General features: G+C 52.3%; 1 protein-coding gene across 9 annotated transcripts in view; it reads left to right on the top strand.

Moving 5' to 3' along the window:
• Nphp4 (nephrocystin 4) overlaps positions 1 to 12,011 on the top strand; it is a 121,914-nt gene extending 109,903 nt beyond the window's left edge. For all 9 annotated transcript variants that reach the window (XM_045150035.1, XM_045150034.1, XM_045150033.1 and 6 more), the window contains 11 exons: positions 310 to 515; positions 4,661 to 4,887; positions 4,988 to 5,183; positions 5,901 to 5,984; positions 7,463 to 7,619; positions 8,056 to 8,141; positions 8,704 to 8,789; positions 9,755 to 9,926; positions 10,464 to 10,643; positions 10,941 to 11,084; positions 11,481 to 12,011. In XM_045150035.1, coding sequence (XP_045005970.1) covers positions 310 to 515; positions 4,661 to 4,887; positions 4,988 to 5,183; positions 5,901 to 5,984; positions 7,463 to 7,619; positions 8,056 to 8,141; positions 8,704 to 8,789; positions 9,755 to 9,926; positions 10,464 to 10,643; positions 10,941 to 11,084; positions 11,481 to 11,621 — 1,679 coding nt within the window. In that variant the 3' untranslated portion in view covers positions 11,622 to 12,011. The remainder of the gene's footprint in view (positions 1 to 309; positions 516 to 4,660; positions 4,888 to 4,987; positions 5,184 to 5,900; positions 5,985 to 7,462; positions 7,620 to 8,055; positions 8,142 to 8,703; positions 8,790 to 9,754; positions 9,927 to 10,463; positions 10,644 to 10,940; positions 11,085 to 11,480) is intronic.
• The last annotated feature ends 1,817 nt before the right edge of the window (positions 12,012 to 13,828 follow it).

The following is a 13,828-nucleotide window of genomic DNA, read 5'->3' as shown; positions in this document are numbered from 1 at the left end:
GGACTGGTGCCAGACTTTCTTTGATTTGCAGGGCATGGGGGGGGGGAGAGTGTGGGGACCAGGGTCTGTATTTTCCATCTTTATCAATGGTTTAGAACCACATAGATTCATGTATGGCCATACCACCCTAAATGAGCCTGAACTTGGAAGCTAAGCAAGGTAGGTGAATACTTAGATGGGAGGCCTATGTAGATTAGACCTACAAAGAACCCTTCTACCCTTGAGTTCCCCCCCTCGTCTAGTCAGTCTGCTGGTAGAGCGCAGAGTCCACATGGCCACTCCTAACTCCTCCTCTGGTCCTTACAACAGGAAAACGTGTGGTCCAAGCACAGAAGCTAGCTGATGTGGACAGCGAACTGGCTGCCATGCTGCTGACCCACACTCGGGCGGGCCCCAGGCCCCAGAGTGCAGAGGGCGACACAGATGCTGTCCATAGGCGCAAGCTGGAGAGGATGAGGTCGGTGCGCCTGCGGGAATCTGGAGGGGACTCTGCCAGCCGCAGGACCAGCTTGCTGGTGAGGAGCAGCCCTCCACTGCCTATGCACCCATGGAGTTGCCCATGGGACAAATCCTGAACTCTGTCTCCATGTGGCTTCCTCCGGGCTTCCTACCAAATCATGCTTTTCAGTTACTAGGGGTGACTTTCAGGTTGGAGTTCTAGTTAAACAAATTTAAACAAGAACAGGTTCTCTGGTTTCACCCTTGGAAATTGGTTCTGTTAGCTTGGTGATTCTCTGAGCCAGCATTCTTAAAAGCTGCTTGTGATTTTGGGGTCACTTAGATTTGGGGAACAGAGTTTCACTGTCTTAGGTGTTGGTGTGACCACTCTTAAAAGAAGAAATCTGATTCCTGGCTGAATAGCTAAATCGTCCTTTGAAAAGTTGTAGTTTGTAGCTGAGAAGGGTGGGGCTGGAGCATGGCTCTGCGCGTGGTGTCATAGGAGGAAAAGCCACGGTGTGAGGCAAAGCCGTCTGGATCCCTGACGCTAGGACAGGAGCTCTGTAGCCATAGCTCTGCCTTGGGGCTCTAGGGAAAGCCTGTGTCGGCTAGTGAATAGGGCAGTGCCTACCATTGAGCCTCTAGTTGAGTGAGGCCTCCAGTGAGAAGGGTGGAGATGGCTTGTCACCTGCAGCCTGGAGCGAGGGGCACACACAAAACAATAAGTCAGTTCAGCCTAATGGGGAAAGGAAGCAGACATAGCAAGATAGGACATGGCCGGGGCGGGGGGGGTCGCTGGATTGAATTGCAGGCTATGGGGGACCAGGCTGATGGGATTCAGATCCAGGTAGGGCCTCCACTGGCCTTTGTGCATTGTGCCCCTCCTTACATAGGCTGCGCACAGCCTTGGTTGGGGGTGCTGACTGCCATACAAGAGTGGGCTGCTGGGTACACAAGCCCTCAGTGGGAGGGAGGCTGGTCTGCCATTATTATTTGCCTGTGCCATCTCCTGCACTGCATGCTGGTAGAGAAAGTTGCAGCAACCCAGAGTCCTCATTTTGAATGTGCAGTGGCTATGGAGGTGACCAGTCCCTAACACAGGAAGTTCTCCGCCATATTCTAATGTTGCTGTGCAGAATTTTGTGCTGAAAACAACTTACCAAGTATGTGAAGTTTCCTGTCGTTTCCAGAGCCATCACGACCCACCTTAGGTTAGGAACAAGGTTGGGATTATATGCAGCTGAGGAAGCGCTGCAGACAGGGCTGCTGTCAGGCTGTGCCTCCTGGTCCTGCCTGGCCCTCATTCGGGTGACAGCGTCGACGGCTGTTCCCAGGACGTGGACGATGACTCTCAGAGCGCTCTCCCACCTAGGTGTCACTGCAGCATTCAGCATGGGTTTGAGGGCTGGAGAACTAGGCAGAAGGCCAGGTGTTACAGGGCTTCTTGACTGGAAGGTCATGTGACCTGTGGGCTAGGAGCAGGGACCAGGCAGCCCATTTGATACCTGCGTGATGCCCTAACCCCACGGGGCTCTGGACACTTGGTCACTGTGTCCTGCTTTCCTCATGAGGGTCACTGAGATCATCATGTGTCTAGTGTACAGGACAGCAGTTAACCCACAGAGACCTTCATGGATCAGTGGTAACACTCTCCACTGTGGACAGAACACCTTCTCTGTGGAGCATGGGCTGGGAGGAAGGGCTGGCAGGTGGGTCTCTCTGTGCAGGAGACCTGCAGGAGTGGTTCCCAGGCCCACTCTTTGGTTCCAGGCCCACCTGTCTGGCATTCAGCATCTGTCCTGACGCACCAAACCTGTGAAACTACACACCCCAGCCCACACCAGCTTTAGACCGAGACAGTACGTCTGCCTCTGTGCTGGCCTCGCCCTCTGATCGCTAGGTGGGAGCAGCATTTGCAGGTTTGCCACCTTTGTGGCAAAGAGGCAACATTAGTCCAAGTGTCTGTTGCTAGGTCATGCCAGGCACTAGAGAAGCAAGCTTTGCTTTCAGAAGCTCCACTAGATGGCGCCTGTTTTGCTACTGTGTCAGGGTAAGCACCCAGTGGCCTCAAGCCCCCATTGGCACCATGATGAGGATGCCCCATAGCTGTCACCACTACTTCCTGCCTAGGCTTTGGCTTTGCCGGGAATTAGGATAGGAGGCCCAAATAATACTGCTTCACTAGTGACTCCTATATCCCCATCAAGAGAGTCATGCTTCCCAACACTGAGCTGGGGTTTACAGACAGACTCCATGGTCTTGGGCACTGCCCCGCCTCTCCATGGGTGAGAGCTGTATCCCAATCTTGCCACCTGTCCAGGACAAAGTGAGCACCTGATGCTTCATCAGGCAGCAGATCCCAAAGGGAAGGAGAAAAAGGGCAGCACTGCTCATGCCTGAGCATAATCCAGAATTTTCTAACCAGGAGAGTCACTCCATTTCCTGTGGGTAGGCTGGGGCTGGTGTGTCAGGAGTGAGAAGCTCTGAAGGGTGGAAGGAGTCAAGAGCACACGAGATTCTGCCCTCATAACCCCCATGTTTCAACAAGTCCATGGGAACCCAAGGAGTCACCAGTCTTGCACCTCTCCATTTGGTGGTCACACCCTGAAGCCTGCCATCATGTTATCCTGGGATGGCTTCACTGTGGGCAGAGTTAGCATGATCCCGTCCTCCTGGAAGAGGTCAGGAGAGATCACAGGGCAGAAAAGCCACACTTGTCCTCCTCATCCTGGTACAGGTCTAGTGCTATGGCCAGGCCAGCCTTCCAATCCCTAAGGACTAGACATCCAGGAACACCTCCAGTTCCCAAGGCATGCTGACAGGCCATTTCCATCCCCTGCATGGAAAGGCCAGTGCTTTAGACACTGGAAATTTGGTATCAAAGTCATTGAAGGCAGAAATCAAATTTCTTCCTCATGAGTTAAAGTCTGAAAGTCCTGTAGCAGCTTTCCACTCTGCCATCTTGGCCTCCTCCGTGGTGGATCAGAGGGACTCAGGGCCCTGCTGAGGCAAGTCCTGAAACAGCTGCAGCCTGGGAATCCAGACATAGGGGAGTTTCCTTCTAGGCCTTGGATCTCTCAAAGTAGCCTCACTGTATAGTGTAAGGCCCACAAGAAAGTGGGCTGTAGAACATATTTGCATTGTAAACCACTGAGTCTTAAGCTGTTGAGGCAGGAGATGGCCAAACTGTTGGCTTCAGAACCAGCGAAGAGTCAGGGTCATTTGGGATGTTAGGATCAGTACTCTGGGAACTGGCTCCTTCTTGTGGACTGTGGTTTCAAATGGGTTTTTGACAACATTCAGGGTACCTGCTAAGTGTTAAACCAGGCCATTATTTTATCTTATTTTTTAACTTTTTTATCACTGCCTTTTTTTTGGTTTTTTGAGGTAGGGTCTCACTCTAGCCCAGGCTGACCTGGAATTCACTATGGAGTCTCAGGATGACCTCGAACTCACAGCAATCCTCCTACCTCTGCCTCTCAAGTGCTGGGATTAAAGGCGTGTGCCACCACGCCCGACTATCACTGCTTTTTTTTTTTTTATTAGAGAGAGAGAGAGGCAGAGAAAGGGACTCCATCTACTGCAAACAAACTCCAGACACATGCACCCCCTTGTGCATCTGGCTTACATGGGTCCTGGAAAATCAAACCAGGGTCCTTTGGCTTTGCAGTCAAATGCCTTAACTGCTAAGCCATCTCTCCAGCCCTATCACTGCTTTTAATTCCTCATGCTGTGCCTGGTATCTTTCCCTGATGGCAAAAAGGGGCTCTTAGGAGCATGCAGAGCAGAGGATAGCTGGAGGGCTGTACTAATAAACACTGAGATCCTGGAGTGAGATGTGCCTGTACTTCTAAATTACATGGGCAAAGAAGGAAGAGGCGGGTTGGGAGATGGTTCAGTGGTTGAAGGCCCTTGCATGCCAAGCCTGCCTGCTTGAGTTCAATCCCTTAGCACCCAGGCAAACTGGATGTAAAAAGTGGTGCAAGTGTTTGGTATTCTGGTATTCACTTGCAGTGGTGAGAAGCTCTGACATGCCCATATACACAGACACACACACGTATGTATAAAAATAACCGATTTTTTTTTTAAGAAAAGAAGGAAGAGGTAGTTTTTAGAAGAAATTTGGTGCCCCAGGTTAGCTGGGGCCAGCAAAACGAGCACCTCAGGGAGGAGCGTGTGCCTGTCCTGTCCTCTCCCTCATGTGGCCTTCTGTGTTTGGCAGGTGCAGCAGAGTATTCGTGCACAGCACTCACGTGACCTGCAGGTCATTGATGCCTACCGAGAGCGCACCAAGGCTGAGAACATCGCCAATATGCTGAGCCGAACCATCACCACACACCACACGCTGTATGCAACCCTTGGCACTGCTGAGTTCTTCGAGTTTGCACTTAAGAATCCATACAACACACAACACACAGTGGCCATTGAGATCGACAACCCTGAGCTCAGGTGAGAGCTGACTGCCTCCAAGCCAGGCTGGTTCCCATTTCCTCCTCTGAGGGTCTGTACTCCACAAACATGGTCCTTACCGTCATTCCCACCCCTCTAGCATCATCCTGGACAGTCAGGAGTGGAGGTACTTCAAGCAGGCCACTGGCCTGCACACACCGCTGGAGGAAGACATGTTCCATGTGCGTGACGGCCTGGCCCCCCAGCTCTACCTACGCCCCCGGGAGACTGCTCACATCCCCTTCAAGTATCAGAGCTTCTCTTCAGGCTCACCCAATCTGATGGCGCTAAAGCAGGTGCAGTGTGGGCTGCAGGCACACCGCGGGAACACCGTCAGGTTGAGAGGTGGAAGTGGGAAAATGGCCTCCTGGTTTGCAGTGGTCCCGGGTCTGCCCTACTTGTCACTTGCTACTTGGCAAGGGTACCTCACCAGCACCATGGACAGCGGCCCGCATCCTCCTGTCTCTCCTGAAGGGTGCCAGAGAAGGGTGGGCCTTTCTCTCCTTGAACAAACCTGGGGGCTGCTGATGGAGATTTCTAGTGTTTCATCTCCCTGGTCACTGATTAGTTCCTTCTCCCAGCATCAGGTGCTCCTCCACACAGAACCAGCCGAGGTGTTGGGAAAGCCCATGCAGGCTGTGCACAAAGGGGAGGGACGTGTGTGCTTTTTTCTGCTTCATACCAGAAACTTGTTTGTGATCTCTGGAGAAGTTCTGTTGGGTCATTTCTAAAGGGCTTGAGATTCCCAGGGGTCCTCAGATGTCTACCTGGCTCTGTTGCTGGGCCACGCAGCATTGTTGAATTTTAGCCTAGGCTCTAAGCAGAGTGGAACAGTGGGTTATGTCAACCTTACATCCCACCTGCTGAGTGAGGCTGGTCAGCAGGGAAGCTTCCACATCTGGCCTGCCACCAAACCAGTGATGCTCCAGAGCTCATGTCCTTGGCTGGTCTGAGTGCTGGTCACCCACTGACTATACCTTTAGGACCCACTTGTGCTAACCTGTGTCTCACAGGCCCCTGCTGAGCTGAGCCCAGAGAAGGACACAGAATCTAGATCACTTTGGAAGTACAGCGCCATGCCCACGAAACATGCCAAGGTAAAGGGCTGAAGATGTCCTGTTGTGGTATTTAACAGTCTTACAGCAAGCTAAAACAGACCACATATATAGTAATATCTTCTGTTTTGCATTTGACTCTGGCCTTTCTCTCTTCCCTTCTGGAGCAGAAGGTTGGGTTGGGTTCTGGGCAGGGTGAGGTGTGACCTCTTGTGGAGCAGGTCTCAAGCCCAGTCAGAGTGGTTACTCCCATAGCAGTCACGTACCTGTGGGTACGCCTTGCCTGGCAGGTCGCTGTTGTAGCACATAGGGTCCACCACAGAAGAGACCACTGATGACTTTTCAGTGCCAGTAGCATGAACATCACCTTTTGGCACCATGATATCTAGCTAGCATGGCAGAGCTTCCAGCTGAGTTCCAGCTTGCTTTCTCTGTGTCCTGCCGCCTAATGGTGTGGTATATTCAGCAGTGGGGTCTCATTCATTCAGTCCTGGTGGGAGACCACAAGCGGCGGCAGTAGCTGTGTTGTTGATTTCCCTGTGCCTGAGACTTACTGACTCACTCCAGTAATTGCATCACCAAGTTGATGTAGAGAGCCATGTTTTCTTAAACTAATTTTTATTACCACACAAAGAATTAGGTTTTATTATGTTGTATTTCAAACAAATTCTATCTTATGTTTCCTTTCCTCTCTCCTTTGTGCCCTCCCCCACCATAGCCTACTTCCCACTTTTCTATAAGAAATTTGTTTATTTCCAGTACATAAGAGATTCTTTTTGATTTAAATAGCTTTAGAAATTAGCCAAGAACATTTATAGGAATCCAAAAATCAAACTAAATCAAGATATATTTGGAAATATCTCATGTCTCTGCCTGCCTGTCTCTTACTTTCTCCTCCTTAGAGTGTTACATGTACAAGTGTGTGCAGTGCATGCATATTGTGTGCATGTGTTTGTACATATATGTGTATGTGTGTGCATATAGTAAATGAACAATACCCATTATATGTACTCTTATCCAAGTTCATACATTTTCTGAAGAAATACTTTTCTTGGTCGCTATTCTGGCAGGAAACTTTCTCCTGTGGCCCTCCTCATGCTGGTCTTTACCACTGGAGTCAAAGGGCTCCTGCTGAGTGCTCGACTGAGCATGGCCACCTTTGCATCCAGGAGACCTGCAGAGGTTGATGGCAAGACCATTCTGGAATGACTTCTTGCACACAGATTCTGTCCTGTGGAAGTGGAATTGTGATTGGAGTAGTTTTGGTGCCAGGATGGCAACCTTTCACTACCATTTTAAAGGCATTTCTTGCTTGCTTGAGGGAGATGGTTGGCATATCTGCATGCCTGCCCTGTGCTGGGTGCCATCTCGTTCTGATTTGTTGGTCCTCTTGGCTGTGAACCTGCTCCTGCACTCAGTTTTGGGGGTGGAGGTGAGATCCGTGTGCTTCCCAGAAGGGTTCACAAAGCCTCCATGAGCCTGTGTGCCCGTCCAACACACTGTACCACTGTTCTTTGCAGATCCTGTTCCGGGCAGGCAGCGGCCAGCCCATTGCTGTGCTGTGTCTGACGGTGGAGACCCAGCCTCACGTGGTGGACCAGGTCTTCCGCTTCTACCACCCGGAGCTCACCTTTCTGAAGAAGGCCATCCGCCTGCCTCCCTGGCACACGATTCCAGGTCCCCTTATCTCCCTGTGGATGCCATTTAATAGGTTCAGCTGATGGGAAGAGGCGTCTCCTCAGGGTGACAAGGTTCACCTTTAAAGTTCAGCTGCCTGCCTTTGGGGTTTGAAAGAGAAGTTTCTGGCCTCCTCTGAGGTAGTGCACATTTGGTGGCTGTCTCTACCTAAAGTGCAAGACTCCCGTGGCCCAGATGTGTCCCCATCAGGGGTGAGGGCTGTGTTGGGGATGGCTGCTTCCCTACTCTCTTCTGGCTCATGCCCTTAATCACGTGAGGCTTCTGTGCCCAGTAGCACTTTGCTTGCTCTTGGCCAGTCCCTTTGGATTGGCAGAGAAGAGGCAAGGAGTGTTCTGGGGCAGAGCAGCTGTGCCACTGTTAGTGCACGTGTGCTTGGGGGTAGGTGGTAACATTGTCCCCCTTCCTCCGGTTTCAGGTGCTCCTGTAGGGATGCCTGGCAAGGAGCCTCCAGTCCATGTTCGATGCAGTGACCCAGATGTCATCTGTGAGGTCCAGAACATGGTATGTTGTGCTTGCCTCACTTTGGGCAAATCCTTCAATGAATCTCCTACAGAGGCCTCCACCCCACGTGCCTGCAGCCTGTTCACTTTGGTCTCAGGCTGAGGGATTCCTTTCTGTGATGGGCAGAGGCTGTCCTGGCATCCTCAAGAAGGCTTCAGAAAGAATCTCTCAGTCGTTCTACTAGTGGCTCAGTTCCTTGAGCATCTGAGTTTAGATTTTAAGAGCTGGCAGTCACAGAGTACATAAAGTGAACAGTAATTGAGGCACTTACTAATTGCCATTGTGCAGAGGGTAAGGGCACTAATTGTAGTATGACTGGTTAGGAAGCTAGATAGAGTTGGTGGAATATAATTATTGAAATCAATATAGGATCAAGAAGCTAATGATTTTCTTTTGCAGCGAGCAAAACAGTGGATGACTAGGACAGAATTAATAAATTGCATGGGGTGGGGCTATGCACACCTGCCCTGCTTTACACAGCTGTAAGGGCCAGGCCAGGTGAGGCAGAGTGGGGGCTGTGGGTAGTCTGGCATTGATGCACCATCCTTGCCATGTTTGGCAGGGCCCTAGGGAGCCACAAGATGTGTTTCTGAAGGTGGCCAGTGGTCCAAGCCCAGAGGTCAGAGACTTCTTTGTCGTCATCTATGCGTAAGCATGCAGATCCCCATCTGGGAAAGGGGAGAGCAGGGTCAGTTTAGGTTTGGGGGCTCCTTTCCAAGCTTGGGGGGGGGAGAAGTTGGTGTTTCACTTTGTGAGGGGACATGATGCTTAAGGCAGGGCTGCCATGGCTTTGGTGAAGGTGCGCTGTACTCCAGAGTGGCCTAGTGCCCCAAAAGATGGACATAATACAGGAAAGAGACAGGGGAACTTCTGCCCCAGAGTGAGCCCAAGATGGAGCACAGCTCCTGTCACCTTCCCTCACCAGATCTGGGCTGCTTCCCAGGAGTGACTTGACCATACCCCCTCCTGGAGCTGGGTGATGACCGTATCTATATCCTTTGTGCTTAGAGACCACAATCAAGTGTCCCTTTACTTCTCTTAACCAGTTAAACAACACCAGTTGCAGCCTTCTAGGGCCCCTTTAAATGTGGGGCAAACCAGAAAGTTGTGCAAGCCTTATGAACATGACTTGTGTGGGACAAGCTGCCTTCAGAGGTGAGGGGCTGAGTCCACCTCCTGTGCCATGTAAAGGTGTGTTATGCTGTTGCCTTTAATGATAACACTTTGGAGACTCAGCGCTGAGGCCTGTCACCTCCAGCTGCACTCTCTCCTCTATGTTCTGAGCCTTGTCTTAGGGTTACCATTTGTCCAAGATGCCCATTTGGTCACAGCTGACATTGTATTCATCTGACATGCACTTCTGGAGCATTCTTGTATCCAGCAGGGTCCTGAGTGCAGAGAAGCACAGCACAGAGCTATGGCCTAAGGGCCTCAGTTTAGGGAAGGTGGTGTCTGGGGTGAGGGTGGTGCCTAGCCCTGTGTCCAGGGCTTCCATCCCATGCAGTTCTCTCTGTGGCTGCCTGGCTCGCCACCTTCCTGGAGCCCTGGTCCACCTCTCTCCTGATGATACTGCCCTGCTGAGGATGTATGCACATGGCTCCTATTGCCCACAGGGATCGCTGGTTGGCAGTACCTGTGCAGACATGGCAGGTCTGCCTCCACTCACTGCAGCGTGTGGACGTCTCGTGTGTAGCGGGCCAGCTAACCCGTCTGTCCCTTGTCCTTCGGGGGACCCAGACAGTTAGGAAAGTGAGAGCCTTCACTTCCCATCCCCAGGAGCTGAAGGTATGGCCTTTCTGGGTACAAGAGGTCCCTTTGCTGTTCTGAGCCTTCTCTGACCTGGCCTACTGTGGTGGCTCAGGGATGCAGCCCTGTTGTGGGCCATGAGGCTCTCACTGCCTCCTCCCCAGTGAGCCACTGATCATGAAAAATGTCTTTTGTTAGGTGTGTTGTTGAAGAGGGCTATAAAACCCCAAAGCCAGCTTTTAAAATTCTTGAGAGATAAATATTAGCAACTCTGGAATTCTTAAAGCCATAGTGATGTTTGTGTGCAGCAAGGTAGGGCAGATTTTCCTCCCCCCACCCCCACATACCACCACTCACAAAGGAGGAGGTCTTAGCCCACTGCAGGCCTAAGGTCACATTGATGTGGGAAGTTGAAGGGCTTCAGACCTGGTAGGCCCCTGGGTGAGTCAAGTGGTTAAACCTGGATAACCATGTCACCCTTGGGCTCTTTGGGTCACTTGGCTGGATGAGGCACCTAGGGAAATTCTAGTCTGCATGGGAAGAGTCATACTTTCACTCCTCCTCCTGTTCTTGAAGACAGAGCCTGCAGGCATCTTTGTGCTGCCACCACATGGTGTACAAGACCTGCATGTGGGTGTGAGGCCACGGAAGGCTGGCAACCGCTTCGTCCATCTCAACCTGGTCGACGTGGACTACCACCAGCTGGTGGCCTCATGGCTTGTGTGCCTCTCCTGCCGCCAGCCACTCATTTCTAAGGTCTGTATAAGCAACACACACTGGCTGAGGGGCAGAGACCCGCGGGACCTGTGCTGTGTCCTGTGGGTGGCAGTCACCTGAGTGCCACCTGGCCTCAGGATCAAGGCTCATGGGGCATGTGTGCTTCATCTGTCTCCTCCATGGCAGCTTCAGAGGGTTACCCCATGTTTATTGTGGCAGATGTCCCCAGCATCTGGGGCCAGGTGGGACATCCAGGCTTAGGAAGTACTCAGAGATGGAGCCAATGGCCATTATCTCTAGCCTGACCCCTACAGTGTGTCCCTCGCTTGCCCCCAGGCGTTTGAGATCACGATGGTGGCAGGTGAAGGGAAGAGCTCCAACAAGCGGATCACCTACACTAACCCCTACCCCTCCCGGAGGACTTACCACCTGCACAGCGACCACCCTGACCTGCTGCGGTTCAAGGAGGACTCCTTCCAGGTGCCACCTTGGGGGAATGGGGCCTGTGCTTAGTGCTGCACTCTGGAGTGGGTCTGCCCCCAACCTGCTGGTCTCCAGCCAGCCAGGGACGGTGACAGGCATCATTCCCTCTGCTGAGGTGTTTCAGGGCCCGTGGAGAGTGCTGTAGGAAGGTCCTGCGGGTGGCGATCTGTCTGCTGGTCAAGGGTTTCCTCATTCCTTTGCCTGTTAGCAGAGCACCACCCTGGCTTTCCACATAGTCCCAGCCTAGCACTGAGCAGAAGCAGCCTGGTGCCTGCGTGCAGATCCTGCTCCCTCTTCCTCACCCGTGTGACCTGCCTATCTTGTATGTCTAGCAGCTGCTAGGGAAGAGTGGCAGGCTGGGGTGGGTGATGGGGGCTCCTATTCTCCTTGTAGGTCGCTGGAGGGGAGACTTACACCATTGGCCTTCAATTTGCACCAAGTAGCTGCTCTGGGCAGGAGGAGATCCTGATCTACATCAATGACCACGAGGATAAGAACGAGGAGACATTTTGCGTGAAGGTCATCTACCAGTGAAGGACAGTGCACGTCCCAGGGAATGCCTCCCTGTAGACTGCTTTTCCCAGCCTCGTTGCAGCTGTGTCCCCAGGACCAGCCTGGATGGCCAGTGACCTTGGCTGATGGGGGAGGGGCTGTGTCCCTGGTCACTGTATAATGCCTGTGTCCAGCTAAGCTGTGCCAACACCAGTGAGGACACAAGGTGGATTCGAGGTGTGAGTGTGAACTTGGGGTGGCAGCCATGGCCTTGCTCTGCCTGGAGAGTACATGCTCTCAAGTTGCCTCTGCAGCTCACAGGTTGTCTCCATCTATAACATTCTGATTTGCTTTTCACAGTATGTATTTTATGAATCATTTATAATGATAAAATTATGTTTTTTACTAGCTTTTATACAAACATAATATTAATTTCCTAGTCATTATTTCATATAATGAATCATTTTGTACTTGCTTTTTAAGTTATTGAATGAAATATTATGCTTTTACATGATGCCTCTTCTGACTACTTTCTGGGGTTCTTGCTAGTGACATGGGGTTCAGAGCCTAATCCTAGATTTCTCTTGAGGAGAACATGGCCGGAGGTAGGGTGAGAGGGGGAGCTGAGCTGCGAGAATGGCGGTGGGAAGTGGGGGCTGCAGCTCCCCAGTGCTGGGTGGAGGTGCTTGCTGCCCTGGGCTGTGACCTAGGGGAGCATGTGTCTCCTGGGCGCCTGCAGAGGTGCACGCTCCTTTTCTGCAGGGAAGGCTAGCCATGGCAGTGGGCCTACTCGCTGCTGTGCAGCGCAGCGCTCTCACTGCCGCGCTGTCTGCGTCGTCCAGCTTTGCACACACTTCTGCTGCTCCCGAGGCCAGAGCTGTGGCGTTCTCTTACATGTCTTGCTGGAGGGAGAAGGAAACGGCAGTGGTGAGCAGCGTCTGTGTTTGCTGCACCACTGTCAGCTGAGTCTAGGCTGAACCGTGCTTCCATTCCTCTCACTGTGCAGCAGACAGACGCCTTTTGCAGGGAGTTGAGTTTTCCAGGCCCCAGTGAAGCTGCTGCCTTCAGGCTGGACATGCCATTGCCATCTTGACTAGAGAAGCTGCAATCACCCACAGGAACGTCCTCATGAGATTAGACCTATTAACATTCCCCTGGGGAGGCCTGAGGGGCTGTTGGGCCACCCTGGACTATAAAACATCACATCCTAGAGCTGGACAGAGGAGACAACGGAAGCACCAGCAAGTGGCTGGACCCCACTCAGGTGGCCCCACACCCCATCTGTATCCTGAATAGTAAAGGGAGAGAGTCCTGTGCCTCACAGCCTCCAGAACCATCTTCTACGCAACGTGTTCTGCTACAGACAGCTTTTAAGAGACGGATTAGTGCAGGGTAAGTTCCAATCCATCACCCGCAATAACCTGTTGTGACAAGAAGCTGGGAAAACAGAGGCCAAAATCAATGAGTGTTTGGAAACAGACACTGCTGGAAACAATTTATTTCCAGCAGCAGCGTGGCCTAAAGAAGACCTGGAGTCAGGGTCCCAAGGGAGGCCTGGGCTGGATGAGGAAAGAGGCGGGAGCCACAGTCGTGTGAAGCCCGGCCCTGGGGTAGATCACTGGCCACTTTCAGGATGAGTATGGTGATGGGGTGTAAGGCTGGGATGGCTGCTGAGCACCTGACAAGGTGTTCTGCAGGCCAGCAACTCAGTATCCGTGACCCCTCCAGGTGGCTGGGACCGTTGATTGGTTGGTCAGTGAGTCAGTGTTCATTTATTCCATGGTGCCTCAGGATCTATGATGTGCTGCGCAATGCTTGCCCCCCTTTGTCTTCTCCTGTGACTGCACACACCACCCCCTGCCTCACAGGACCGTCATGTCACTGTTCCTTGGTTACAGTCTCAGGACCACTGTGTTCATGGAGAGGAGCCCCAGGTGCCCTGGCAGCTGTATAGGGGGGGGCTGTTGGGGCTCCTGTGGGCATGGGTTGGGAAAACATGGGCCTCTCCTGCCTCAGTGACTGGACAAGGGAGGAGGCTGAAGTGCCAGGTTCCTGTGACTTGTCTAAGGACAGGTTATAGAGCAAGCTGTAGAAGATGAGGCAACTGGGCTCTAGTCAGGTGGTCACACTTCTCACCTGCACCCCGAGAAGAGAAGAGAAGAGAAGAAAAGAGAAGAGAAGAGGAGATCTTCTGCATTGCACAGCCCTCCCTAAAGCCTTGTGCAACTTACCCTGAGGGCACATTACTA

The sequence above is a fragment of the Jaculus jaculus genome, chromosome 5, assembly GCF_020740685.1.
Source record: "Jaculus jaculus isolate mJacJac1 chromosome 5, mJacJac1.mat.Y.cur, whole genome shotgun sequence".
NCBI lineage: Eukaryota > Metazoa > Chordata > Mammalia > Rodentia > Dipodidae > Jaculus > Jaculus jaculus.
This window is presented reverse-complemented; position numbering and strand designations above follow the sequence as displayed.